The sequence below is a fragment of the Chiroxiphia lanceolata genome, chromosome 1 (genome assembly GCF_009829145.1).
Source record: "Chiroxiphia lanceolata isolate bChiLan1 chromosome 1, bChiLan1.pri, whole genome shotgun sequence".
NCBI classification, from domain to species: Eukaryota; Metazoa; Chordata; class Aves; order Passeriformes; family Pipridae; genus Chiroxiphia; species Chiroxiphia lanceolata.
The window spans coordinates 150,423,792-150,451,219 of NC_045637.1; the positions used below are offsets into that span (position 1 = coordinate 150,423,792).

The following is a 27,428-nucleotide window of genomic DNA, read 5'->3' on the forward strand; positions in this document are numbered from 1 at the left end:
AAGAGTCTTGTGATGCCTGAAAATTGTATACAACAGAATACTAGAACGCCTTTCCTGATGGAAAAACACACGGTATCCCAGGTATTAACGGCTAGAGGAAAGCGACACTTGGGTTGGTTCCATGAATTTTTTCCTAGGAAGGCAATTAACGCATTTTGTTGGGCTTGGTTTGGTTTTACACAACCAAACATCATCTGGTGGCAGATAGTCCCTGTAGTTCTATTTAGATTTGTTCAGTTTAATGGTATATTTTCGGGGTTTTTTTTCACTTTTTGACTTCTAAACAGCCGCTAATCGCGGTTGGGGAGGGCATGACATGGATCCCACCGCTAATCAGAGTAACTTCAGCGCGTGGCATTTTCCAGCTGCGATAATTGCCCCCACATGGTCACATGAAATGATGATTTTGGGTGCCCTTGGTGTCACGAGTTGCGACCAACCACGTGTTGAGCAAGGTAACTCATTCTGGCATGACCATCTGACGATATTCCCCTGAAACCTGTGCCAGCGGGCTGCGTCCAGGGAATTACACTTAAGGACTTGGTGAGAACTTTCTCCTATTAGGGTCTGGGAGAGAGGAGCACGCTGGGGCCAGGGGGCTCTCTTTGGATGACCTTCTGTGAGACACAGAAGATAATGTCCAAACAGACAGCAATTTTTGATGCAGAGAACACATACCAGTGGAGGTAACAGAACTGGAGTGTTGCAAGGCATCTGGAGGAAAAAGTACCCAAATAGCTGGCATTGGATAGATGTTGCTTTCCCATCAACTGGCAACAAGAATGGCCTCTCCATTTCTATCAGGTTTTTCCCAGCAATACTTGCTAGCTGCCAGTGCTGTGACCCTACCTTGCCTTCACATTTCCTGACCCAAGAATGTTCCCTGTTGACCCTAATCAAAGCTATTTTGAGATGATAACACATTAACAAGTCTCCCCAAGAAAAGCGACCTATGGCTTATCTGGGTCACCCAACTCCCGGAAAACTGTGACCTCAGCAAACTTTCAGCAACTATTTCAAGAACATGCATTATCTTTGTTGCCTTTGTTATCTGAAAAAAGGGGCCTGAATCCGGGACATATTTGTTCAGGACATAACCTGTGCTGGATGTGTTTAGAAATGTTGTAGTTTGAATTTAGATAGCTGGTGAGCTAACAAGGTAAGAAATTAACCCTTCCCTTCTCGTTCTTCCTCTTCATCTAATCTCCTTCTTTCACAAATATTAACTGGTCATTCTCCCAGATGTACCAAATATTGTCATATTTCTTTATTACAAGCCAGTAAAGGCAACACTAGATAAACTTGACCAGGGTACGCCCTTCAATATTTCCATTTTAGTACTTTACAACCTTGTCATCTTAGCTAACCAGACTGTTTGTTTGCTTACTTGGTTTTTAACTAGACTGAAGTGACAACTGCATGAGGTTTAATTGCGATAGGGAGTTTGGGTAAAAATACTGGAAAGTATTTAACAGAAGTTGATTATAGGGAAACACTTTGCTTCCCTGCATAAATTAAACCAAATATTAATGTAATTGTTGTAAGAATCATGTGGACTTTCAGTTTATGATACTTTGACTTGAAATTTTAAGAGCGAATAATTACGTTAAGTTTATGCATTTTTGCCAAATCCATGAAGAATGTGATCACATTTAGCCTACACAGTAGACTCTGAAAAATCTGCATGGATATGTGCTGCACAGGACAGGAGAGTAGATATGTTGGGCAGGACATCCCCTGCAACTTGTATCCCCAGTGCCCCTGAACACCATGCACTTGGCTGAGGGCTGGGAGCAGGCTCTCCTTCAATTCCCATTTAGAGCCCAAGGCTCAGCTGGCCGTATCCTGGGAGAGGAGGAAAACACCCTGAATGTGGACTGGTGATAAAATAGGAGAGACGAGAACAAAAGGCAAAAGGCAAGAGCAAGGATACTCCATGAGAAGAGTGAAGGAGCCTAAAGTGTGGATGTAACCCAAGGCAAGCCTGGGGTTCAGCCCACAGCGCTTCTGTTTCTGCTTTGCTGCCACAGTGATGAGCAGGCTTCAAAACTGGTTAAATATTTCCAGTGATCCATCCAGAAGAGCACAGATTGTTACCCTGCATACCACTGACAGCAGTGAAGAACTGACAAACTGGGTTGGTACCACTGGGGTCCTGCACAACGGAACTTCAGGCAGGTCTGGTTATTTCAAGAGAGAGCAAATTACAGAGTGTTGCTGCTCTGGGAATGTTTTGTGTGATGCTCACCTTATTTTTTTAAAAAGGGAGGAGACCACGGCCAACCGTAGTTTTAGAATTTGTAAACTGGCATCTGACCAGCATCAATATTACAGCACAGGCTTGTTCAAGCATCTGTAACATAATCATTTCACAGTGCACAACATAGATTGCTGCTCACTAACCTCATTAAGAAATATATTGTGAAAGAATGAAAACACCAGACCTAATTTCTAAATGTTATTGTTTGGGCCCAAATAGTTACACCAGGCTTTCTTCCGTCAACTGCATTAGTTTTTGGCTATTGTTTTTAAGCAGAGCTGCCAAAAAAATGTCTGGATCCTAAGGACATTTGTAAGCCCTGCAGGGCTCCCTTACCTCATTCAATCATCTTTCTCACAGATATAGAGATGCACATTTTTGCTGACTTTAGGGGCATTCATATGCCCAGTAAATCATCTCTGTCTGATCCCATCTGAGCTGCTCTGTTTCTATTTGTAATAATCCTTGAATTTTCAAGAGAATGTACTACCATTCAGCTAACCCTATTTTTCCTAACCCGGATTTAAAGCAAAATGAGGAATTTGGCTGAGATAATATCTGGAATAGAACTCACTTCAAGAAGAAATAACTTTGTATGTCATCTACTTTATATAATATTTACTGTATATATTTACTTTAACATAGGTCTTCTGATGTAGCTGGATTTTAAACCTTTGGTTTGGAGCAGACTGGTATTAAAATACTATTAAAAAGGTGGTGTATTTCAGTATTAAAATAAATATGTAAATGTGATCTGTTATCTAAAATAATTAGGTAAAATACCCTTTACATAGCACTCCTATGGTCAGATGAAAGCTACTGGATGTGCTAACCTTAACACCCTTTAAAATAAATGGAAGTGGGTTCCTGGGACTCATCAACTCTCCAGAGTGTTTCTGTTAACTGCCTGTATACATTTAAGCAAACATTCTGATCTGGTCAGTTTTCTACCAAATGTGACCACGCACAAATATTGGAAGTAAAAAATCTTCACTGGCCAAATTAGAAAAATGAACATTTAAGAAAACCCAACAAAACCTTTATGGCATAAATTATGATTAGAAAAAGGCTAACACTGTAGAAGCTGCAGAGCATTTTAGAGCATGCTCTTAGCTTATCCTGCATTGGAAATCCAAAGACTAATGGCAACAAGGAATTTTGAGTGTGTGTTTGGAACATTACAGTATCTAAGAAATGAAGTGCACCCAGTGAAACACTACTGCAAGCAGGCAGAGAAATGTGGGGAGAAGGTGGAGAGATGTTCAATAAGAGAAGAAAATGCTTCTTGCCTCACCACTGCAGTGTTATATGCAGGCTCTTACCTTCGGGGAAGCAATCCTCAGGCTCCATCAGCTCCTCAGCAAACTCGGGGATCTGCTCCAGCAGTTCTGCAGGATTTGTCAAATCCACTGTGCTGCCTTCAGAAAGACTGATTTCATCAAGCTTGTTGTCAGCAAGAGCAAAGATGAGGAAAACAAATTGATCAATTGCCCTGAAGGAAGTATCTGAGTTTTTTTATCCCATTAACCATTACCCCAGCTAAAGCCACCACCACAGAGACACAGCCATGCACTTCACACAGTGCCCACCCCACGAGTGACAGCTCTGCCTACGCTGCAGTGAGCCCAAGGGTTGACCCAATGACAGCAACAACAAAACAAGCTAACATGTAGAACTTGCTTTCTGAAACAAAAGAGAGGCAAACCATAGAAAGGTAGTGCAACAGCCATTGAGTATTAATCATAGAATCCTAGAATGGTTTGGGTCGGAAGAGACCTTTGAGATCATCTCGTTCCAACCCCCTGCCATGGGCAGGGATGCCTTCTACTAGACCAGGTTGCTCTGCTTAATGGTAGGTGGAAACTTGGAATCATGGACCCACTCATGATTTTATGGTTTTTATGTCCTGAAGGCTCGCACGTCCAGACGGAGGGGACCAGAAGTAGCACCTGTCTCCTGAAATGCTGAAGGATGAATTGGATGACCTGCACTGGGTTCCTGTCTCTGAAGCCTCATTCCTGAGGTTCCTCACACACAGCTGGTGGGCAAAATCTGCACCTTCTCAGTCAGGACCACGCTCTGCTCTCTACTGCCAAAGCTTCTCCTCTGAGATGAGCAAAAGTCTCTCTGTCACCAGGGTCTGGTCGCATGAGGCTACAGGTACAAACATGTGAGAGGGCTTTTCCACCTGCCTCATCCAGTTCCTGGCTTGTTCTCACAACATGATGTGACCCCTCGCCTTTGAATCACACACTTCTGATCTCCAGGTGCTGTAGGGACACGTGGCTTCTGGAAGCATCTCAGAGGCTCTACTGCTTGCCTGAAGTATTTCACGCCACCATCTTAGGTGCACTGTTTAAATTCAGCGTTTCTCAGATCCTCCTCTGCAAAATGGGGACAAGAATACTGCCACTCCCTGAAGCACTGGTTGTCTCATCTATTTAGAGCAGGAACTCTCAAGCAGATCTGGGTAAAAAATTTCTGGGGAATATATAATTTTCAGAAATTGTTTTGGAGGCTGAACTCACTAATGAAAGAGATATGATGCATAATTAAATAAGTCATCCAAATATGAAATAGAAATTTCATTTCAGGTTAAAGCTTTCTTTTAACAGAATCAAGAGACTTTCTTTAGAAGAAAACAGGAAATGTTTCCCCCTTATTTTATTTTGCTAGTCAAAATAAAGCATTTCCATTTTGTGTTAATCCAAAATTAAATTTTACTTGATTATTCAGCTTGGCCACTAAAGTGAAAAATCTGATATTTGCCCAGTCCTGCTCACAGTCTGTTTCTGACTGTACTGGACCACTATCTGGTGTAAATGGGCAATACCAAAGCTAAAGCTTCTGTGGGTCATAACAATGCCAAATGGCTCTAAGCAGGAGAGGTGTGTTATTTTTGAACTGTTTTACTCTGTTGTCTGAGTAACTACTGAAAATTTTTTGTGCTTTGTCTTGCAATACCATTGCTTTAATTTTAAAAAAATTAGGACAATAATACTTACCCACGCTTTTAAACAGTTATAAGAGAGATGTCATGTACAGATAAAGTATTATTTTTGTGAGCATGATGGTGATGGAGTTAGAGAATACGTACAGCTTTATATATTTATTATTAATGTGAAAATGGACCATCTGCTTTCCAGTATACACAGTCAATGCAAAATTTATAGCTGAATTCAGAGAAATGCTGAACCTGGGGTAAAATGGGCAAGACTGAACATTCCAGCACTGCTTGCAAGCGGGGATGGAAGCTGCTTGTTTGCAATTAGCTGCAGCATCCAGAAGGTCATAGTCTTGGCTAGAGTTTTAATGCTCTACTCAAAAGAACTGCAACAACTGAGAAGAGACCTTTTAAGAAGAGAGTCAGAACAGAAAGAACAGAACAGGTCAAAGACATAGATAAAGCTTCTAAAAATCCATATTCAGAATGCAGCTGTCATATAGATCCCATTTTCTACAGTCTAACAACGGTGTATGATGGTGGAAAAAATGTCATACCAAGTTTTAGCACAGTCAGAACTTTCTGATACTGTTCATTAGGGAATGCATTTAGTCATTATCTGTTCTGTTATGAATATGTCAAAACAGAGATCATTGAAACAGTCTCAAATCATATGCAGCTGCAGGATGTAGAAAATAGGAGTTCCAATGAGAACAGAAGCTTTGTTGGATATAATTCTTAATAGTAAACAGAAATCAAAGAAAACTGTGAGGACAATGTCAGCTTGATAACATTGTCAGCTACAGAGCTGGATTTAGCAGACACAGGTTAGGAAATTCACAGAACAAAATACAATGCAATTATCATAGACTATTTAGTTATTTATCAGGAGGAGTTCCCAAAAAGTATTAGAATGCATCAGTGTCAAAGGGAGATGAGGAACATGCAAGGTAAACAGACAAGATTTCTTCTGAAAAGCCTTCAGAGAAGAAGAGGTAGTGAACATGGATTCAGAAAACACTAGACAAAGGCTTGAGGGTCTGAACTGGGACTAGAAAAAGTAGGAACCACACATATGAGAGAGGAGGGAAAGATCAGGAATGATTGTAGGAAAGAAGCAAAGGTTACTCTTTGCCAGAAAGGTTAAAGGGATTAAGAAGGTTTTCATGAACTTGGGAAAGAAAAGAGCTAGGGACATAACAGCAACCAACGAGGGGATGCAACTAAACAAAATTCAATTGCCTAAGAAAATAAACTTTTCATAAAATAATCCAAAAAGAGCATCAATAATAAGAAGTGGGAGAGTCTGTTAGAATTAACAAAAAGGTAAGTAGACAAATACCTAGAAAGCCCAAAACATATGCAAAGCAGCAGATCCAGGCAAGGCACTTTGTAGGGCATAAAGGGAGCCGATACACCCAGTTAACACATCATTAGCAATCAATAGTGAATGCTCATGGAAAACTGGAAAGGGCCCAAGAGAGCAGCAATAAGTAAACACAACACAGAGCTTAGAGAGGAGAAAAAGGGAATAATCATGGGAATCACAGATCACTAAACACTTGCTGTAGCCTGTGATTAAAGTAAATTAAATAAAGACTCAGAGGTGAAAACGAGAGTGCTGACTCAGAGTCAAATGTCAGAGAGACATAAAGGCAGTGAGGTCCTCCTGTATGGTGAGGACTGTGCACAGAGGTCAAAAGAAGGCAAAAAGGACAAACACAGAATCTCCTGTTTCTTTCTTGGAATAAGTGAGTGGAGGAAGTGTACTGGGCAGAGACAATGGGATCTGTCAGAAACCCCTTTGGGAGATTTTCCCCTGGTATTCAGGGGCACATCTTTCCCTAGTCTTCATGCTGCAGAGGGTAGTTTTTAATGTGTTTCTTGGTGGAGTGGCTGTTGTAAGTACCCAGACAGGGCTTCCACACCCACTGCTTGTGCCTGTAATAGCGACAAATTGATCTGAATGTGTTTTTCAAAAAGCCTTTAGCAGTGAGATTCTGAAATCTCATTGAAAGTTGATGTTTGCTCAAGGCTTAGCTCACTTATCTCCCTTCTTCTCTCCCTCACCTCTCAAAATCACAGCCTTAATCTATCAAATTGACACATGATATATAAACCTTAAGAAAACAGTTGGATGTCTATTGTAGAAAAGTCTAGTTTTAAAATAAATTGCAATTGGCTCGGATTCACCCATTGCTGTGTGCAGAAAAGCCATTCTAAGGACCCAAATATAGCACAAACTTTACCTTCGGTGGAGGAAATCTCTAGGGATTAGGGTCAGCATTATCTTCACTAAAGATATAGAAGAGGTCCTGACCGATATAATCCTCATGTTAGCTGATAACATTAAATTGGAGAGAGTATTGAAATCGAGGAAGCAGAAAGGAAAAGATAAGTGAAATATGGAGAAAATATAGCAAAATGAGACATGATTCAAAAAAGCACAAATGAGAGAGTTACGGGAAAATTTCAAACGAAATTTTGGAAACCTGGAATAATATTGAAAAAATTAGGTGTGATTTTGCAGTAGGATATAACGATGCAGAAAACCATATGAAAGCATCACATCTAGATAATGAGATGCTATTTCTTCTCTTACAGTTCTGTAGAAATTGTATTTGGAATATGTGCTTGCTTCTTGGCAAAAGAACTCCGAAAAGGAACAATTGAGGGAGTCGTAGAGAAAGAGGTAAAAAAGTCAGAAAAGGGCACAGAGATACTAATTTGCAAGAAATAATGAAATGAAAGAATGAAATGAAATGAAATGAAATGAAATGAAAGAACAATGCTGTGTGACTTCAGGGGGGTAAGCCTCAGACAATAGGAAGCAAGCAACAGTCTAATAAAGTAAGTCATATTAAAGACATCATAAAAAGAGATTGATGGATAAAATTAGTAAAAGACAGTAATGAAATGGCACTTTGAAAGGAAAAATAGGGGAAAAAAAGGGCTGGTATTTAAGGTAATATACCCAGCCAAGAGATTTTTTTTTTAGCAAGTGAACTGTTCCCTTTGGTAAATGAAGAAATCCAAGTTGCCTGATACATTTAAAGGTAGATTCCACAAAGTTGTACAAAATATTTTATGGGTCATCATTTTGGCAGAGAAAGGAACCAGTTTGTACTCTGAGGTCTTATCCTCCTGTAACATCAACGATTTTATTTCTGTGGTGCCTTTCTGATGATTTATACAGGATGAATTTTTAATCATATAATGTATCCTTTACTGACATAAACAGTGTTTTTTCAGAACACATTCAACGTTTCCTGTTACTGACTGAATCACTGAAAACCCTGTCTCTTGGGCCTGCCAAATCTGTTACTCCCTTGCAGTTGTTGGCTTTATTTGGCAAGTTGCAACTTCTTGGGACATTCATCAAAAAGACGATGAGCATGTCCTTGTGTGCCGGGACAAAGATTACTTCTGAATAGGAGGACCATAAGTATGTAATGTCCACACAAGATCTGGCCTTCAAAAATAGCATCCTTTGGGCTTTGCTCTTTTATGTTGGCATTCATAACCTCATGTGAACTTCCGTTTGATTTCAAGTCCTCCCTGGATTATTTCCATATTCCTCCACCTCTTTCTAAGCAGCTGCAAATAGAATCAGTTATGCTCTGCTATAGAAAGGTGACATTTGTGTCTCAGGACCCTTTGAAAGTCGAGGGAGGAAACGGGGATTATTTCTTTATCACAATGTTGCTGAATATATCAAGGCTAGAATGTTCCTGACTTGTCATGACATTTTGTTACAGCACTAAAAAAGGACTTAGATTTCTGGCCTCCCTGTTAGGATCACAGGGTTTATTTATCTCAAAAAGACATTTAAACATGAAGGATAACCAATCCCCTGAGAGAAGAATTCCTGACATGGTCTTTTAATTTGTCCTAGTTATTATGCTTCCTTACCTTATTTAAAAGTTTTGGTGGTTTTTTTGTTAAATATACATACATTTTTTTTTTCCTGAAACAGGGATATCAAATATTTGAGTCTCCTTCCTCTAAAGTTGAGGGTGTTTTCTTTCTGAAGACGAAGTTCAAGATGCCAAGAAGTACTCTGGGAAAGAGGATTGCTCCTTAAAGCAAAGCTTCAAGACTAGAGGATTTCTGGTTCCTGTAAGTGGAATTTATCTCACCTAAGTGTGCAACCTAAGTGTTTCCTTTACGGTCAATGGAGGGAAATGGGCACTTTTACAACATCTGACCTAATGCAATTGTCAGGTTCAGTTGGAGATGAGACACACATTGAGTATACAGGGGCCTCAGATGACAAGTTCAGATGCAGATGTCTACATTTAGTTCAGTAAATTCCACTCTGTATGACAAAATGAATCAGCAGGCCTGGAGAAGGTGAGCCCCAGCTGAGGGATGAGTCTGTTTCCTGTAGTCCTGTCAAGATTTCTCCATAGGATTGCTCCTGCTGTGCACAAACTTGCCAGCAGTTTTACAGCAGAACTGGGAGAGGTGTGATGTATGTCCTGTGTCATCCTTTCCCTCTCATTAACTCTGTCCCACACAACCACACCCAGTTCCAATCTAAAGGAGCTATGGAGTTCTCCAGACTCTGAGGAGATCCCAAACCTCCACTTCCTGATTTCAATCAGAGGATTTCCCTCTCTAATAATAAAGGCAATGTTATGTTAATAAAATGATAAATCTGAAGGGGAAGAAACCCCAGGAAGTCAGCAACGAGGATACAGAGAATTACACAGCCTGATGTCACTCAGTGTACATTACAAATACATGTATTTTTGGTATTTATTGGGACAACATAATCCTAAAAATTGAAAAAAAAAGTCCATGTGTACATATAAAGAAACAATGAGTGAGCTGCACTTTGTCCAGATCAACTGACTAATACCAAGGCTTGCTATTTAGTTACACATCAGCTACTCAAATTGTCGCACCTTTCTTGGGTCTATGTGTTAACAGGAAAAGAATTGTTAATCTGTGACAGAGAGCAGATGCCCTCCACTGAACTCAAGGTACAGATCTGCCAATTCAGCAGATGCCATTCTTGGAGCTGATTTTCAGTGGGAAAACACACACATACTTGCTCCTAAAACAAGACAGTAACATTATAGGTAATTCATTATTTTCCCCAAAGCCTCTTAGAATCCCATCTTAATTTATAATGCACATTTTCCAAGCTTTCCAATTATTTTTATTATAACACAATCCTCTCTCTTCTTTACTAAAACCTACTACACACTATTGCTTTCCTACCCCTTGACAAACACATTTTTACAAGCCACAAACCCCACATAAACCAGTGACATGCACTATGGAGCTGGTGCAATGCATTGCATGCAGTATCAGGTAGGAAAGTTGTTTCTGTTACCTCTTTTTGCCCTACTGGAGGTGGTGGCTCAGCCTTCAACTGCTTATCCATGTGCAACTCACTTAACTCTTCACAAATCTCAGAGTTCTGACTCCGGACTCCTGGGCTTTGACCTCGCTGCCCCCTCAGCTGCAGTTGTTTTTCCTGCTGGAAATAATCCTAGATGGGTTTCTTTTTTTCTTTGATAGCATGCTTATTTCTTAGGGAGAACTCTCCAACTAGAAGCGAAAATAGCCTGGACTATACTTGTCAGCACCTTAAGAAAAATGGCAAGAAACAAGGTAACACAAGCTTATGTTGCAACTTTTGATTTTTAGCAAATGGATATGCCAAGGCTGTAGCAAATGGACATACAAACAGTCCAACTTCCTTTTTGTTTGTTTTTTTTTTCTGAGCTGCTGTTGCTGAGGTGGGAGGAAATTCCCTTGCAATCTCTATTTTGAGTCTGGTTTTGAGACACAAACTTCCTCCAGTGACCTGAGGAACACAGAGAGGTGGTTGTAGTTCGGCCAAACAACCAAGGATTGTACTCTGAAGTTGCACAATGAGGTGGAGATATTCAGTGTAACAGGTGGAGAAAGGCAAGAGAGCAAAACCCAATGCTGTGCTGCAAGTCTGCTTGAAAGAGAGTAAAAAAACCCCACACACCCAGAGAAGACAGGACACACATTGAAGTGGAGGAAAACGCAAAGTTCACTGGAAGAGATAAAAGGTATCTGAAAGCAGATGTGGAAAAACTTCAGGTAAACACACAAATGCATTGCAGCTCCTATTCAGCAAAACACTTAACGCTACTTTGCACCCACTGATGCCAATGGGGCTCCACCGCAGGTTGAAAGGAGAGCACATTCTGAAGTACTTCCCTGAAAGGGGATGAACTCTGGAATCAGAGCAATATTTTTTTTTTTCCATAAACGCATCTGACTAGACCTAGTGCTTGCTAGCATGAGTGGTGCCATTAAATCCAGCCCGTTCTTCCTGGGGTGATGATTATTGCTGCTGAGCTCTCAAGAAGTGCTCCCAGGACTAATGGCAGAGGAGAGTATGTTTTAAGGGTTGGTCCCTACCTCTGGAGGCCCAGGTTTTCTGTTTGTGGGGCTTTATTGATTCACCTAAGATGGGGATTTCACTGAAAACTCCATAGCTCATCACAACAACACCACTGTTCATGCCATTACTAACGTGGCTACTAAAATATTAATAAAACTCCAGCCAGATTCAAAGGGTTGTGCTGAATTGCTTACAGAGGGACTTCCATGCTGAGAAAAAAAAATTACAAGCATGACCGGATTTCAACAGTAATTATTTAAACCTATTTATCTTTCACCTGTCCACCTTTTCTTTCCCTTGACTTGACTGACACTCGATTTTATTCATGTATTAAGCGAATTTCCCTTCCCCAGGGAGCTGCAGCCTACCTGCCTCAGTTCTAAAGCCACATCACCACAGGAAGTCCCTCAAGAGGTACCCGAAGCAGAAAAAAACACTTTATTCCAAATATAACTAGCTGAAAGACCAAATGAGACAAAGGAAGCAGTTGGTTAAGCAAATTGCTCTCTGTATAAATACTTTTGGACTGTCAGGTTTGTGCCAGTCTTTTCAAATGTCGTCGCGTGTTTCTCGCAAATTAATTTAAAATCAAATTACTTGTTTCCTGCTTCAGAGGGCATGTGGTCTAAAATGTATTCTAACTTTAATAAATCAAATTATGCATGTCCAAGACTATACCCTCTGCATAAGAATGTACTACATACAATTTCTAGTCACAGGTTAGCACTGCTCTTGACAGGCCAGAGATTTCTCCATAACCTGAGTTACAGGTATGTCCAGGACAAAAAGTAACACTCTTTCAGCCTCTTTAACAGACTTTATTTTTGGAAATAGTGTAATATTCAGGGGAGAAGCCAAAGTGGAAGGCACATTCTGCACAAGTAAGGCACTCAGCCATAAAAAATCTTTTTTTTTAAATGCAATGTGCATACAACTTAGTACCAAGTAATCTTAATGGCATGATATTGGTTATAGCACTGGAACAACAGAAACAATTGTTTCATGTTAAAAGTGCAACACAATCCGAGGTGACGTCTCAAGTTCATTTATGCAGAAAGGTTGTGTACTCAGATTCATTAGAAACTATGCACTGTAAGAGGACAGACTGTGTAACTCAGTTGATCTGACGAATATTCAAGCTCTGAGACAAATTATTGTACTAATCTAGAGTCAAATGCCAAAATTACAGCAAATCTCTATTTATTAATCCCTCTGTGGGGTACCAAGACTTAGCAACCCTTTCCTAGAGACTAAACTCTAGGAAACATGGACCCATCTTCTTCCTAGGAATCACACTTCTACCAAGTACCCAATGAGTTAATGTTAATTAAAACTGATGAAATGTATCCGTGTGCTTGGATAATGATTTGGTTCATCAGCATGTGTTTTCAAACTTGGCCTCTAAATTTATAAGGTGCAAGAAAATGCTTAAGAGAAATAGACTCTTCAAAAGAATTTGGTTGTGTAGACTGATCCCAAAAGGAGTGTTTGGGAATCAGCTGAGCTTTTGCAAACAACTGATGACAGTCCTGGTAAACCACTCTCATGGGATGCAACAGTCTCATTTACAGCACACAGCACCTGAAAATCAGCAGAGACCTATCCAGGGAAAGGTGCCTTTGGTTTATGTTGTTTAACTTAGGGCTGTTTGCTTTTGTTCTGATTCCAGATGATTTGTTCTTCTGGCAGCAACGGTAGCAGGTCTATCTCCTGTAAAGCTCCCCACCGTGGGTGGTTTACATAATTTGTTTTTAATTTTTGTATCGAGTGCCATGTTGCCAAGGCAATACACATTATGTTGATATTTATTGATTCAGTTGTTTTCTTCATTTATAAAGTAAAATTACTCAGCAATGCAAAAATGTTTTGCATGCAAAGGGAAAGTTGGGAGCCCAGGACTGACCTCATCTCCTTTAGAACATAAACCAAAAGTTTGCTCACCTCTACTCTGATCTGGACCCTAAAAAGAGGTGATCTGCCAACACCACATCAGTAATTAGTACATGGAGGAGGACGGACACAGTGTTGTCCCCTTGTGTGCTGCAAGACAGTTGTAGCACCAGCAAAACAGCAACGGCTCTGAAAGCAGAGCATAATCTGGGTGACATCTCAAGTGTGCTGGTGCACAGACCCACATACTTGTTTGCTGACACAAATAAATGCAAAGGCTCCACACCACATTCTGTCTCTAAAAAGCACAGATCAGCTAATTGTTTCAGGCTCAAATGGGGATTAGTGCAAATGCCGATCCTTTGGAAAGAGGACTTGCTGTTGGCAAAACAAGACAAATACCTGTCATCAGCATGGATTCACTTTATTCCTTCCCCATGGAAATATCATTTTTTCCATTCTGTGCAAACAAACTTAGAAAGAGTATCCCAGGACTTGCATTTCGGATGGTGATTGGTTCAAGTGGGTTCTCCCGATGCTTCTCTCACTTCCTAGATCATGACCCTAACTTGCAACATTTGTTCCCTGATTCCCTGGCCATGGGTGTTGTGGGAAAGATGACGTGCAAATCCTTTGATAGCAGGAAGCTTCTTGTTTCAGGCAGGTGGGGAGGAAAGAAGTGGAAATTGGCTCTGGAGCCCCCTCTCCCTTGCCACTGCCACTGCAGAGCCAGCAAGAAAAATGATGTGGCAGGAGGAAGTTAATTAAAATTGTTTTATGAAAATTATAAGGGTTTTGCCTTTCTCTGGTGAGACAGTGCAAATGCAAACTGCCCTTTACTCAGTCCACAATGCAATGGGAAGCTCTGACACCACGTTTGCTCTCTACTCCCCACCAGACTTATGTGTCCCTCTGCCTCTTCGAAGACCACTTTTGAGACGCTAATGGGAATTCAGGGATGTCTGGGTTCTGCAGTCACTTTCCAGGAATGAGCTGGTCAAGACATTTCCAGGTGCAGACTCAGGAGTGGAGGCTTGCAGTTCCCCCCTCCCTCCTCCCCACCCTACTCGGTCATTCTGGTGAGACCCTCCTTTACCACGGGATGTTGCCCATCAGAGGAAGCAGCAGCAGCAGCTGACAACAGAAATATCTTTGCTTTAGTCATTCATGAATGAGTGACACTATGAAATTGAGTCTCCTCAAGAAATGCATATTTTAACCTGCAAAGTTTCCTATAGCCAAATTTCAGACACTTCATGTATAGTAAACCCAGTTCAGCAGTGTGACACACATAGTTACAAGAAGACTGTTTACTCTGTAAAGTAATTGTTGATGTTTGTGTTCCTCCTTGCAGACAGCTATGGATTTCATAAAATTGCCATGCCTGGTAGCAATTGGCACCCTTTCTCAGCAACAGTTTGTGTCTAGTAACTGGCACCTTTCCAATGCAAAGAAGCCAAGAAGTAAATGAATGTGAAAACTGAGCTGTTTATATCCTACCTCTACAAAAGTGGAGAAGCAAGCAGATCGCAGTGCTGCTGAAACACAGCGAGTTTGCATTACTGCCTTGGTGGCACTTTTTTCCTGTGTAAAGTAGACAGCAGACTACAGTTTGCAGAGATGTCAGGATGACAACTCTCAGATAATGCTGAATTCAGTGTTTCTGAAAAGCCTTGAAAAATCTGAGGTAAAACAGATTCTGAGGGGTAGAAATAAAAATCACAAACCAGAGAAACGAATCATGGGCCCTTATTACCAGAACAGATCATTTATGATCTTGGTTCTCCTTTTCCACAAATAAATGTAAATCCTTGTAGCACCAATAAAATCAGTGGGTTTATCTTTCTGCATGAAGAGAAATCACCAAATAAATCAGGAAAATTCCCTTGCTTCCTTAATATGAGAAGGGGAAGATTAGTATCACTTATTCCACTAGGAATAAAATAGGGTTGGAGTGCAGCTGTCAATTTTAAGTGTGCATATTTAAGAATCTCTCTGCTTCTGTAAAGCAGAGTTGCCACTACTCAGTTTAATGAGAAATCAGAGGAAAACCTGGAGCAATACCACCCCACAGCACTAGGATTACAACTGAGACACAGAAAGGACTTGTGTTACACTATGTTCCTTTACAAGGGCATTTTATTAGTAGACTACAATGTTTGCAATACTGATGTTAAGCGTGTCAAGTCCCACCTGAAGGTTGCCGCATGTGCATAATTTAAGACACGCAAATTCCTCAGAGGGGGGGCAAAAAAAGAGAAATCTAAACTTGTTTGTTTGAGACTGGTGATGCCCACTCTCCATCCTTTGCCACCTGGTCCATCCTTCCACTTCAGCAGAAACAACCGGACATCAGGTTAGCTTAGTAGGCTGATTTTTGATCAGTTTTGCGGCCCTTATCTCCTCCTCCCTGTCGTTTCATCTATGCAGAAGCCAGAATCAATACAGTGCAAAGAGAGTAGTAAAACATCAGAATTAGAAGGTACTGCTCATATTTGCCGTGTGAATCCATATGCGCTATTTTTTTCTTCACTTTCTTGATGACTCAGCCTTTATAGGAACCATGTTTATAAAAACCCAAATCACTAAAACATGGGAAAAACAGGTTAAACACTATAGTCAACACAATAGCCTCTGAGTTTGGAAAGAGCAGAGGTCTGTTGCCCAGCTCCTGGGTAGATGAAAGGATACCCCCAACCTGGATGTCTACAGGTCTCAGGTGAGTTTCCATCTGCATTGTCACCTGTCAGAGTTAAGGCCATGGAAATCTGAAGTTATACCTGTGTAGTTAAACACAGATCTCATCTCACTGTTTGACCTAAGAAACACATTCTTTTCCCCCTGAAAGTCACAGGGTATTTGGAAGAAAGATCGAGTACTTGTTTTAGAAAAATTATGCACCTGTGAGTACTTAGCTGGATAAAAATACCAGAATCTGGCCGTTACAATTCAGAACGTCTAAGGCTAGGGTTGGCCAGAAACCACAGCTGCTCAGCAGAGACTGTTAACAGCAAAAAACTCCCCTGGACCCAGCCCGACCTGGTATTTTCTTCCACTTTAAATAAAGGTAAATTAAAACTTTGCCAGACAAATGTCATCACAGTCACTAACTGCTGGTCTCTGCATGAGTGCAGGATGCTTAGCAAAACGTCATCCCTCAAAGGCAGAAACAGCAGTTCAGCAGTGCTCCTTCTTGGATTAATCCAGAATACTTAAAGCCTTTGAACTCTGGCTGCAGAGAAGCAAGTCACATTATTTCTAATGGCTTCTGCCTTCCTGGCCTAAGATCTTTTACCACACTGAGCAACATGCTGCCCATAATAAAATATAGATTCATTATTCCAAGGGTTGACTCTTAAAACTTGTCTGAGAGGGGGGGACTTGGCAAAAAGATGGACTGCCAAAGTTAATTTATCCTGTTATCAATTCAACAGGCTTAAATAGGCAGTGAAAGTGTTTCATAAGTGTTCATTGTTCAGAGTTCAACCTAATACCTTCTGCTAAATTGCATTTTGAAGTTTAATCACAATCTACTTTATGTTTCTTTTGGTAATTGGGATCTCTCTACAGTATAATATGAAGAACTCAAGCTAATGGGCTCCTCTGATGGAAGTCTGAATTTTGGAAGTTTGCCTCAAAGTGCAGTGAGTGAGAGTGCCTGAAATAACCCAGAACCTTTCACCCAAATAAGATGTTAATATTTTGATCATTAGGCAAGTCTCGTTTTATTACAGGCAAAAGCAACAAAATAATCATTAATTTAAATGTTGCTATTTTGGACTATAATTAACGGGAGCAATTTCACCCCTCCGGCACACGCACGCGCGCACTGCCTCACTTGGCACGGGAGCCGTTGGGGAACCGGCTGCTGTTCATTTTGTCCAAAATGCTAAATGTCGGCATTTTCTTTATACCAAAGGGAGAAACAGTGAGAAATGCTCACTTCTGGGCAGCATTTTGCTCCGGGGAGGGATATGGATACTGGGAAATGGCATCCAGTAAGCTGTGACCGACGTGTAGTCCACGGTCTGGGCACTTGTCCAAACGCATGTTGTCAACTCCGCTACACCTGATATCAGCTCTTTCAACGCCAGCCTGGGTTTGTTTTGTTTTTTGGGTTTTTTTTTCCTCCCCCCTCTTTCTCTCCTCCATCAACTCCCTGTGTTTCCTGCACCTTAGGCATTATGCTGTGGACAAATATATTTCCCTGCCACCGCGTACTGAATAAGCACCCTAAAACCTTTGTTCATGGTGTGACTGCTCTAATCACGTCAGCAGGGTCTGACACAGGAGTCTTCTGCCCCACTGTGCTGCTACAAAATAAACACAGACATCTTTCTATAGGAAGAAGCAAAGATGAGGACTTAGGTGCTTTAAATCTGCTGCTGGGATTTACAATCCTGTCTCTGTTTCTAATGCCCTTGTTGATATTCTTTTGAAGACAATAAATCCAGAAACGTTCTCTTTTATTGCTAAAAATAATTAGCTAATAATTGAGTTCTACGCAGTTGTTAAGAAGCACAAAGCAAAACATACTGCTTAAAAAGTGAGGAACCCAGGCAAACTGTGTATGTAATAACAGTGAAAACCCCCTTCTATCTTATTTAATGATCTGAAAAATATTGGCCCAAGTAAAACTGACAAGAAGAATGCTGTAAGATTTATTGTGTGCAGCAGGCATGTACACACGTGGGCTCACTCTCCTGCCAGTGAGAACTTGGGAGTCATCAACAGAATTCAAAGGTATTTTATTCAGTTACACTCAAAGAGAATGTGTCCCACAGACTGGAACTGAAAACAGAAGGAATATAAATACAGATTGAAAGGGCATTAGGGTTCCTGACACTAAAGTATATTTCCTGCACTAAAAGGCTGAAATTAATGCAGCTTACAAATAAACACAGGGTTTCATGGTATCTCTGATTTATAGGTGTTAGAATTATTAGGAGCATAAGATATTGTCAAAAACAATTTTACATCAAAATCTTTGTGCGCTGGCATTTTTATAGCAATTTTCAATACTTTTTGGATACACTTACATCAACCTGGAATAATTCTATTGAATTTTACAGAATCCCTTCAGGTTTAGGAGCAGGTCTGTAATGCGCAGGAATTGTACAGTAAAATTTCCACTGTATACAAAGGAAACAGATGTGGGTCCACATGCAGATGGTGAACTCTCTGCTACCTGAGAAATTTCATTCTTTTTTTTTCTCTGTCTTACAAATGATGTATCATAGCTAAAATAAACTTACAGGCTCTGTGCAGAAATTAGTGGATAAAGTCTTTGACTCATTGCTATGAGAAAGCAGAACCATCATACCCTTATGGGCACCCTGACCTCAAAATTATGAATCTTTTACTGGTAGAAACATGCAAGAAAGCCGTCAGAAACAGTTTTACCTTGTCAAATGAAATGAAATTAGTTAGTAATTCTGAAATATGTAAGGGAAGAAGAGAATAAAAGCTTGGGGGTTTGATCCAGTTCAGGGTAATACAGAAACTGTACCAATGGAATAGAGATGGAGGTGGCAGCCGGCTTTATCTTCAATGTGTACAGAGGCGGTTACTCATCTAAAGCTAGAAACCTGTTTTTCCTGGGAAATATGTTTGGTGAAGTCCAGACAAGGGTATACAAGATGGGAGAACTCACAACCAAGAAAAAAATGTGAGTATGATTGAGAGAGCAAAGTGTGCTCTGTAGCAAGGAATCTGTGCAAACTCTACGTAATGTACAGCCCTGGGGTCCTCTGTGCAGACCCAGACTCAAACATCTTGAAAACGACAGAAGTGCTGCTCTCTGCCAGAGAGGTCTAAGAAAATCCAACTGAGAAGTGCAGCAGTGCCAGTGGGAAACTGGGAGACTCTGAGAGACAATAAAAGACACTGTCCCTTCCCCTCAGGCAATGCCAGATCCGGGGAAGGTAAGCCCCAGCAGGCACAGGAACAATTCCCTGCAGCTTAAGGATTTCCAGAGCCAGGGATGAGCCTGAGGCAGGAGAATGGGCCAACCCTCCTCAGGCTGGCACAGACTGGCTGTGGTGGGAGCTGGGACCTGGACATGGAGCAGGAAAAGACAGTGCTCCGAGGGCCTGTGTGCCTGGAGCCGAGGAAGGGGTAAGAAGCTGCAAAGCACTCTGTCCCAGCAGCAGGCAGACAGCACTTTCCATATGACCCAATTAGCCACTCCATTGGAACAAATCAATAATGGCATTTTCTGGAGACAAGCAGGCAAGTGCTGCTGGCTCGGCACCGCGCTGCCTGTGCAAACACAAAGGTGTTATCCCTGCGGAAAGCTGCGTCCATGCCCAGCTCTGTCACTGCACGGGGGGCGAGGGTGAGACGTGGCCAAGAGCCACCACAGCACGGACCACCTTCTCAGTGTCGTGTTGAGTGACTACAAACAGGTGGATCTGAGGGCAGTGGTTTGAGTAAGGCAGTACGTGTAGTAACTGAATCTAGGGAAGGCGAGAAAAACATAACAACCCTGTTCGACTGACTGAAGCAGCAAGGAAAGGGGGAAAGGGTAGAACCATTTCCTTAGGTTATGCTACTAACTTTTCCTGCCTGTAGGAACTCATGGATGCAGAAGAGGATGCAGATGGCATGCAAAAAGACCTGGACATTAGTGAGTGCTGGGGTAATAGGAACAAGACAGAGTTAACAGTGTAAGTGCAGGATGTTGTACTTCAGGGTCTGATTTAGGACACCCAGCACTACTCATCTAGAACCTCCTTTCAGTTCATTAATCCCAAGAGTTCTCTGAAGCACAAAGTAATGTCACTGTGAAAAAGGCACATACTGTTCTGGGCTACAGCTGTGGGTCACTTGAAGGGGAAGCAATAACTAAAGTAGAAATTTGGAAGATAGAAGCTTTGGACTTAGACATCTAATGCAAATGGTACAAATCTCTCTGATGTCTGAAACCTGCAATGCAGCTAAATTACAAGTAAGTTCTGGTTGAATCCACTGCTTTAGTTGGACTGGACTGTGTACACTTAATTGTCCCATCAGGTGACTGGCCCAATGATCTGTTCTTACTCCTTTGGGAGACTGAAAGGTGATTTCACATATGAAAAGATTGTCATAAAGCAATTACAAGACACTTTATGGAGGTTCAAGACTATGATTCCCACATTTTAATCATCTAAGAGGTCAAAATGAGGATCCAAAAGAACCTTGAGAAGATGCAGCCAGTACATTACTGTGGTTGCTGCTGAGCTTTTTGGAACAGTTTTCTTGCTAGGACAGCCCCTATTTAAATTATACATCTCAAAGGTAGGGATAATAATCAAAGACAGTTATTCTTGTTCTCATTATGAAGTTAAAATCATTAAATCCTCAAGAAATCTTGTCATCTGAAAGGGAAAGACTTCCCAGCACTATGAAGAGGGCAAGGAGAGAGGGTTAAATAAAGACACAAACTAAAATTATGCAGTGATCAGCAGCAACACACATATCACACAATAGTGACAAATTAATTTAGCTCAAGGTGGTTCTTTCTCAGCCTCACTCCTTGCTTCTTGCACCTGTGCTGACTTTCATTGTTCAGCTTTTCTTTTGGATCCTTTCCCTGTATGTGTGGGCTACAGGCATGGTTCCCCTGGCTCTCCAAGCTGGCAGAGCATCTCACTTGCATCTCAGTAATCAAAAGAGATTTAGAAGCTATCAGGTGGGCTCTCTCCCTCAGAACCCTCTCAATGACATTGCCACAAATTGGTAGCTTTCAGGAAGACGGCTGCTGCCAGAGCGAGCTTTGATAATAGAAATGGCAGCTGAAATTTAAACTTAGACATTTCTATTACTCAGAGGAAAATGTGCAGTCACAGAAGGTTTTCTCATCATCTGAAATTTCAAACCACTGCGTGGAATGCTCTGGGACCCATTTGTCACAGCCACAATGGCTTACTTTAGAGTAGTTTTGTGACTTTCTGGGAAGAGCCCGGCATTGGTACAGGAGTTGTAAGCTGAGCTGATCATCACCCTAAAACACCCCATCGAGATCAATAACTTTGTGGTTCTGCCTGAGACCAACCTCCCTTTAGCCTCTCTGTCATGACAGACAAGTCAGACTGATGGGGGCACATGATGAACTAAATGTGGTCTGGAATCTTCAACTAACAGGGGATGTGTAAAGGACATGTAAGACTTTTGTAGGTTTACTAGCTGTGCACTTGAGAGGCATACAGCCACATGCTCCCTTTTTATGCATCTCCTGTCACCTCCTCTTCCATGCTATTGCACCACAACCTACATGCAAGAGGAGGGAAGAGAGGTTCTGGCAATGTCACCAGAGGGCTGCTCAATTCCAGGTCAGCCAGCAACTTTAAAGGGAAGCAGGGTACATTGTCTTCTCTTGAGAAGTAAATATACATACACATTCTCTTTGTACATCCTAAAATATTTAAATATGTAAAAATATGGATTATGATTAGGGGAAAGTTAGAATAGATTTGAATGTTTAGCATACCCTTGGTAGTTTTTGTTTGGTTTCTGTGTGATGCCCTCCCCACTAAATGACACTTCACTGTAATTGTGCCCTCTCAGTGCAATCATGTAAATTTTGCTCTTGTTCATGTTTTCTTCCTTTGCAACCTCTGATGTGGTTATCATGACCATCCTGGAAGAAAGGACATCCACGGAGTTGGGGCTTGCAGGATTAAAGCTTCTGGGATTGAGTGGGGAAGTTTATTCCCCAGAGTCCCACGGGGATGCCCTTGATACAGAAGTCAATATGCTGTAATGCCCACAAGTCTACATCCAGGGAATTGGGATTTCATACCAACCTCCAGATGCAATAATATCTTCTGCAGGAACCTACATGTTGATCAAGGGAATTTTTCTGTGAGTCTAGAGATCATTTATCTTTGGAATGGGCTTTATTAAAGATGACAGATCTTTGAATTTGTCAGTATCTGCTTTCTCATGGCTCTGCTCCATTTGGAGACATTTACAGCTGTGCAACTTTATTAGGGCTTTAGAGGAAAGCAAATGCAAAGCTCATCACACAATTATCATTTTTGCTGTTAAGCTTCTTCCTATTTTTGTTTATTTATTATGCCAATGTATTTCGAGCCTTTTAGTCGCAACGCCCTTGTGCGTACACATTTTCCCCTCCAGGAATTTGTTAAAATTGTTTGTTGGATATGTGAACTTGTCTCTTGTTTGGACCTTTTTAGCACTAAATCCCTCAGACCTGCAGATAAAGGTTGCAAACCATTGATCAAGGCTATGCACAAGGGAGCAGCAGTGACCTGAAGCAGCTGTTTGTCCAAGCCTGGAAAACACTAGTGACAAAGCTAATTAATTCATTTTGCAGCTCCATACCTTCTGTTTAAGGCACATGCTAGCAGTGAACCACATTACTTCACTGCAATCCAAATATCTTGTGGTAATGTGGCAATATTCCTCTAATGTTTATTGAAAATTTCATTAAAAGGTACAGTGGGAAAACAGTATTTTGGTTTGCTTCTCCTGCTGGGTTTTTTTTCCCCCTATTTTGTTTCACTCTGAATCCTCCATGTTTATATTACATATGATGATGTTTCAATATTATTGAAACTATTAGAAGTTTTCTTAATATTTTCAAGTCAACTTTTATTCATAATGTTCTGTTTCAATAAAATGCTTATTTTTCTACAGGAGCTCTCTCCCTCATGACTATAACAGATCTCACTAAAGCTTTAATTCCAAATTTACTTGCTGTACAGCATAAAATGACAGGTACCTGTTCCATCTACTAATACACACACCAGCACCTACAGGGACACACCATGCACCTAAACAGAAGTCTGCATTTCTATAGTTTTAAAGTACAGTAAGACATAGATCCCTAACCCTATGCCACAATTTAATCTTGTAATTGTAAATCTTACTATTTATCTTGAGAAAGGAGGAATACAGTGATGCAACATACACATTTGTGCACGTACAGGCACAGGCTACCAGACTTCGTGGACACTCAAGTGCAAAATTTCCAGTGTCTTTATCTCAACTCATGAATTTTACTTCCTTTTTCTAGTTCTCTCCCCCATCTACTGTATTCATAATTCTCTTTTCAAATGTTCTCTGCTTGTAGGTTTAAGTAATACAACCTGGGAATAGAGAAGGACTTCAAAGAAAAAAACTGATATTATCCATACCACCCACATTGATCCCCAGGTCACTTCAATAAAAATATTCCTTAAAAAAAAAAAAAGAGATAAAAATGTCCCTAAAATTGTTTACCAAAAATGTAAGTCTTCTCTTTTTGTTACCTAGATGTCTATTTGGACAGTGGAGGTTGATGATAAAGTTTTCTGACCTCTTGCTCTTCCTCTCCCCAATGAGAAAGACTTGTTGGTGAGCAGATTCACTGACACTGAAGAGGTTTCCACAACAGAGCAGCAGAAGTTAAATTTTAGCAGCTGATTTGTGCCCAACTCTTGGGACAGAGTCCTTCCTTAGAGATTTTTTAGTCCTTCTCTAAGAACTATTTCGCTTCAAAACTTTCTTCCCCTCAACCAAGAGATCGAGGATCACTCCTGACAGCTGGATCTGCAACAGGAGCTTTGATCCAGTGCCTGCTGAACTCTGTTGGTCTCGGGCAGCGTCAGAAGATGCTGGATCAAGGCTGGAGGGTCTGGAAAGCATTAACTAGATATGGTGTGTGGAACCAAGAGATAAAGTTGGTAGAAAGGGGAGAGGGAGAGAAGCAGAGAAAGAAAAGCATTCCCCTGAAGATTTTTTTTCTTCGTTTTACACAACACTTCAAACCACATAGAATTTTTCAGCCTTTACGACTGAGTGCTCTGGAAAAAATGAAAGTCTGCCATGTCACACGAAAGAGCAGGCAAATAAGTGCTTTTCCTGTCTGAATACAAATGATAACATATCTTCTCTCTTTCTCTGGTGCCTTGTCATATCAGCCTCTGTCTCATTGTATTTTTAAGAGAACTACGTGGTCCTCTATTCTTGTTGCACAAAACAAACTAAGACATTGCCCATTTTTGCACACTGAGAAAAATCCCCTGTTAACCTAAGATTTGTTCTGCAGCATTCCCATGATTCAGCTGAAAGGGAAAAAACATTCTCCTGTGTGAGAAAGGGTTTAATTGCTCTGGTTAGAAGAATTAATTTAGGCAAGCAAAAAAAAAAAAAAAAAGAAGAAAGAGAATGACTCTGTTTGGAAACTGAATTTTGCTCTAGGATATGCATCTGTAACTTCTTCTGAAGTTAACAACATATCAAAGGCAGTATTAGGCCATAGGACGTTTGCATCACTAGCCAGGGATCCAGACCAAGGGTGGGAACAAAGGCCATCTTAATAAACTGCAGATAGCAAACATTTTCATTGCCTACCTGCTCCATTTCCGTAAAGGTGCTTTGCTCCTCATCTTCCTCTTCGATATCCGACTCTCCCACAGCAATAGGAACACAAATGGACAGGTCAGGATTGGTCATAAAATCATCATTTTCTGTAATTCCTAGGTGTTTCTCTCCATTTTTATTCATCCCATCCTCAGCGTGATTCTCCTTGTGATTCTCCATGTCCTTGCCGAGCTCAGCGGTGGTGTGGCTGTTCACATAGTTGTTAAGGGCACCTGGGTTCTGGGCAGCGAGCTTCATCATTGCCTTCTTTTCAGCTGTTGTCTTGGGGTGCCGGAGGACGTGGCAGCAAAAATTCCACATGGCTTTTTTGGCATACTGGAGGCCCCTGTTGATCCGAGCAAAAGCGAGCTGCAGGTTGTTCAGCTCCCCATCCTCGTCTGGTGCCGAGAGGTTGTCAGCGCTGAAGGAGCTTAGCAGCAAGGCAAGGAACAGGTTGAGCACCTGAAATTAATAAAGTCGAAAGGAAATGGGTGAGCCTTCAATGTGGAGGTCTTGGAGACAGGAGGGTCTGAGTTTTGTCTTGTCTGTGACAACATAACACCACTGTGGAACTCCCTCAGATACAGGTGGTTTCAGTAAGAAAAGGAGGTCTGCAGGCACTTCCAAATACATTGATTTCACGTGCAGAAATACACCATGGACACACTCAGACATTCCCTTTGCCAACCCCTAACACCCCAAAATATGGAAAATACAATATTAAGCTCAGAAACAGAACAGAAAATAAAATTTTCGTTGGAAGCTACATGTTGTAAACATTCTCAGTGGTGGTGGTACAATGAATTCTCTGTAACTACCCATATTCCATCTTGGAGAAAATAACTAATTACAGCACTAATTGACATCTGTAAAGGAACTGTTTGCATGTAGAAAAAGACTATAGGAAGAATGTTTTCAGGGCCTTTTTGCTTTTTATTCAGCATGAATATTGTTATTTATGTTTCATAGTAGATGACACATTGTGACCTGGACACGCTCAAGAAGTGGGTCTGTGGGAACATCACTGCAGCCTTTCAGTGCTTAAAGGGGGGTTCTACAAGAAAGGTGGGGACAAACTTTTTAATAGGATTGTTGCAATAGGACAAGGGAAATGGCCTTAAACTAAAAGAGGGTAGTCCCTTACTAGATATAAGAAAGAAAATTTTTAAGATGAGGATGGTGAGGCACTGGCACAGCTTGCCCAGAGAGGTGGGGGATGCTCCATCCCTGGAAATATTCAAGGTCAGGTTGGACTGGACTCAGAGCAACCTGATCTAGTTAAAAATGTCCCTATTCATGGCAGAGGGTTGGACTAGCTGACCTTTAAAGGTCCCTTCCAACCCAAACTATTCTATGATTTTATGATAATTATATACATAGGCATGGCACTTAAACCAAATAGTACAGTTGGAAACATTTCTAACATTTGAATGCATTTTCACAGACAGTCTTGTTTTAAATATTCTCCGGGCCATGAAGAAAATGTATTGTGACTGTGAATAAACACCTAAGAGGTCAAACAGCTTCAAAAACTTTTCCCTCCAGGTTAAACAAGCCATCACAACCAGACTACTGTAGCTAAATATGAGCAGGGCTCACTTCCAAAGCAGGTTTGGTCCTGAAAATGCTGTTACTAGTCATGAAAAAACTCTGTGAAGATTTTCACAGGTGTATGAGAAGATCCAAACTGAACTGGAGACTTAGATTCCTCCTGTTCTTGCAACTTAGAACTGTCTACCTTTGCTGGTAGTGCATGGCAAGATTATACACAACTACACATCTGAGTGACATATTTGATGATTTAAATCTGTTTTTACACCCCCACCCCACAAAAATAAAATTATATCCAATAAATAAAACTATCTTCTTCTAGAATTCTAGAAGGCTATTCCCAGTAACATCTCTCACAGGCTGATCACCAGTTGCTGTATACTGGAGGTTACACCTGCTCGTGGTCTGAGAAGGAATGAACTGCACCTTTTGTGCTGGATTCACAGAGACAAGAAGTTCACACTGGAGGTAGATGCCTGGGATGACAAGAATGGAACAAAGGTGACTCAAACCAATATCAGCTAAAATATATTTAACCCAAATAAACTGGGATCAAATTGCCTGGTATCAACTCTGATGCCTGTACAAGGGGGGTGGTTGCCAGCTCTGTGGTACAATGAAGGACAGATCAGTGCTGCAGCACTTCTGACATTTATAGCAATAAAATTGACTTTGTGAAGATATTTTATCTATGATCTCTTAATGCTACCAGAAATACCTGTAAGTCCCTTTACTTCTCTCTTTCTGATAGTATTTTAAACGGATAAATCCTGCTAGGCCAAAATAAACAATATAAAAAGTACTTCTATTTAACTGGGCCTTACCAAAACACCACAATCTATTGCTATCCTCCCCCCACCCGTTCTCTCTTATTTCAACTATTCAGAATACGTGAGATGGAACTCTGAAAACCTGGTCTTAATCACTCTGATGACACTGCATTTGAAGTGTCCTGTCAATATTGTAAGGTACCCTTTGCAATCACCGTGATTACAAACAAAAGCAGTTGGTAGCACAGCAGTTGCCCACGTCCATTATGA

The 27,428-nt window shown here is 41.0% G+C and overlaps 1 protein-coding gene across 10 annotated transcripts in view; it reads right to left on the bottom strand.

Moving 5' to 3' along the window:
* Positions 1-27,428, bottom strand: part of LOC116783555 (sodium channel protein type 5 subunit alpha-like) — a 216,769-nt gene that overhangs the window by 46,795 nt on the left and 142,546 nt on the right. For 8 of the 10 annotated variants that reach the window (XM_032681222.1, XM_032681204.1, XM_032681206.1 and 5 more), the window contains 3 exons: positions 24,829-25,299; positions 10,549-10,695; positions 3,583-3,703 (listed from right to left, as the gene is read on the bottom strand). In XM_032681222.1, the coding sequence (XP_032537113.1) occupies positions 3,583-3,703; positions 10,549-10,695; positions 24,829-25,299 (739 nt within the window). The remainder of the gene's footprint in view (positions 1-3,582; positions 3,704-10,548; positions 10,696-24,828; positions 25,300-27,428) is intronic. The other 2 variants (XM_032681210.1, XM_032681214.1) reach the window with 2 other exon arrangements.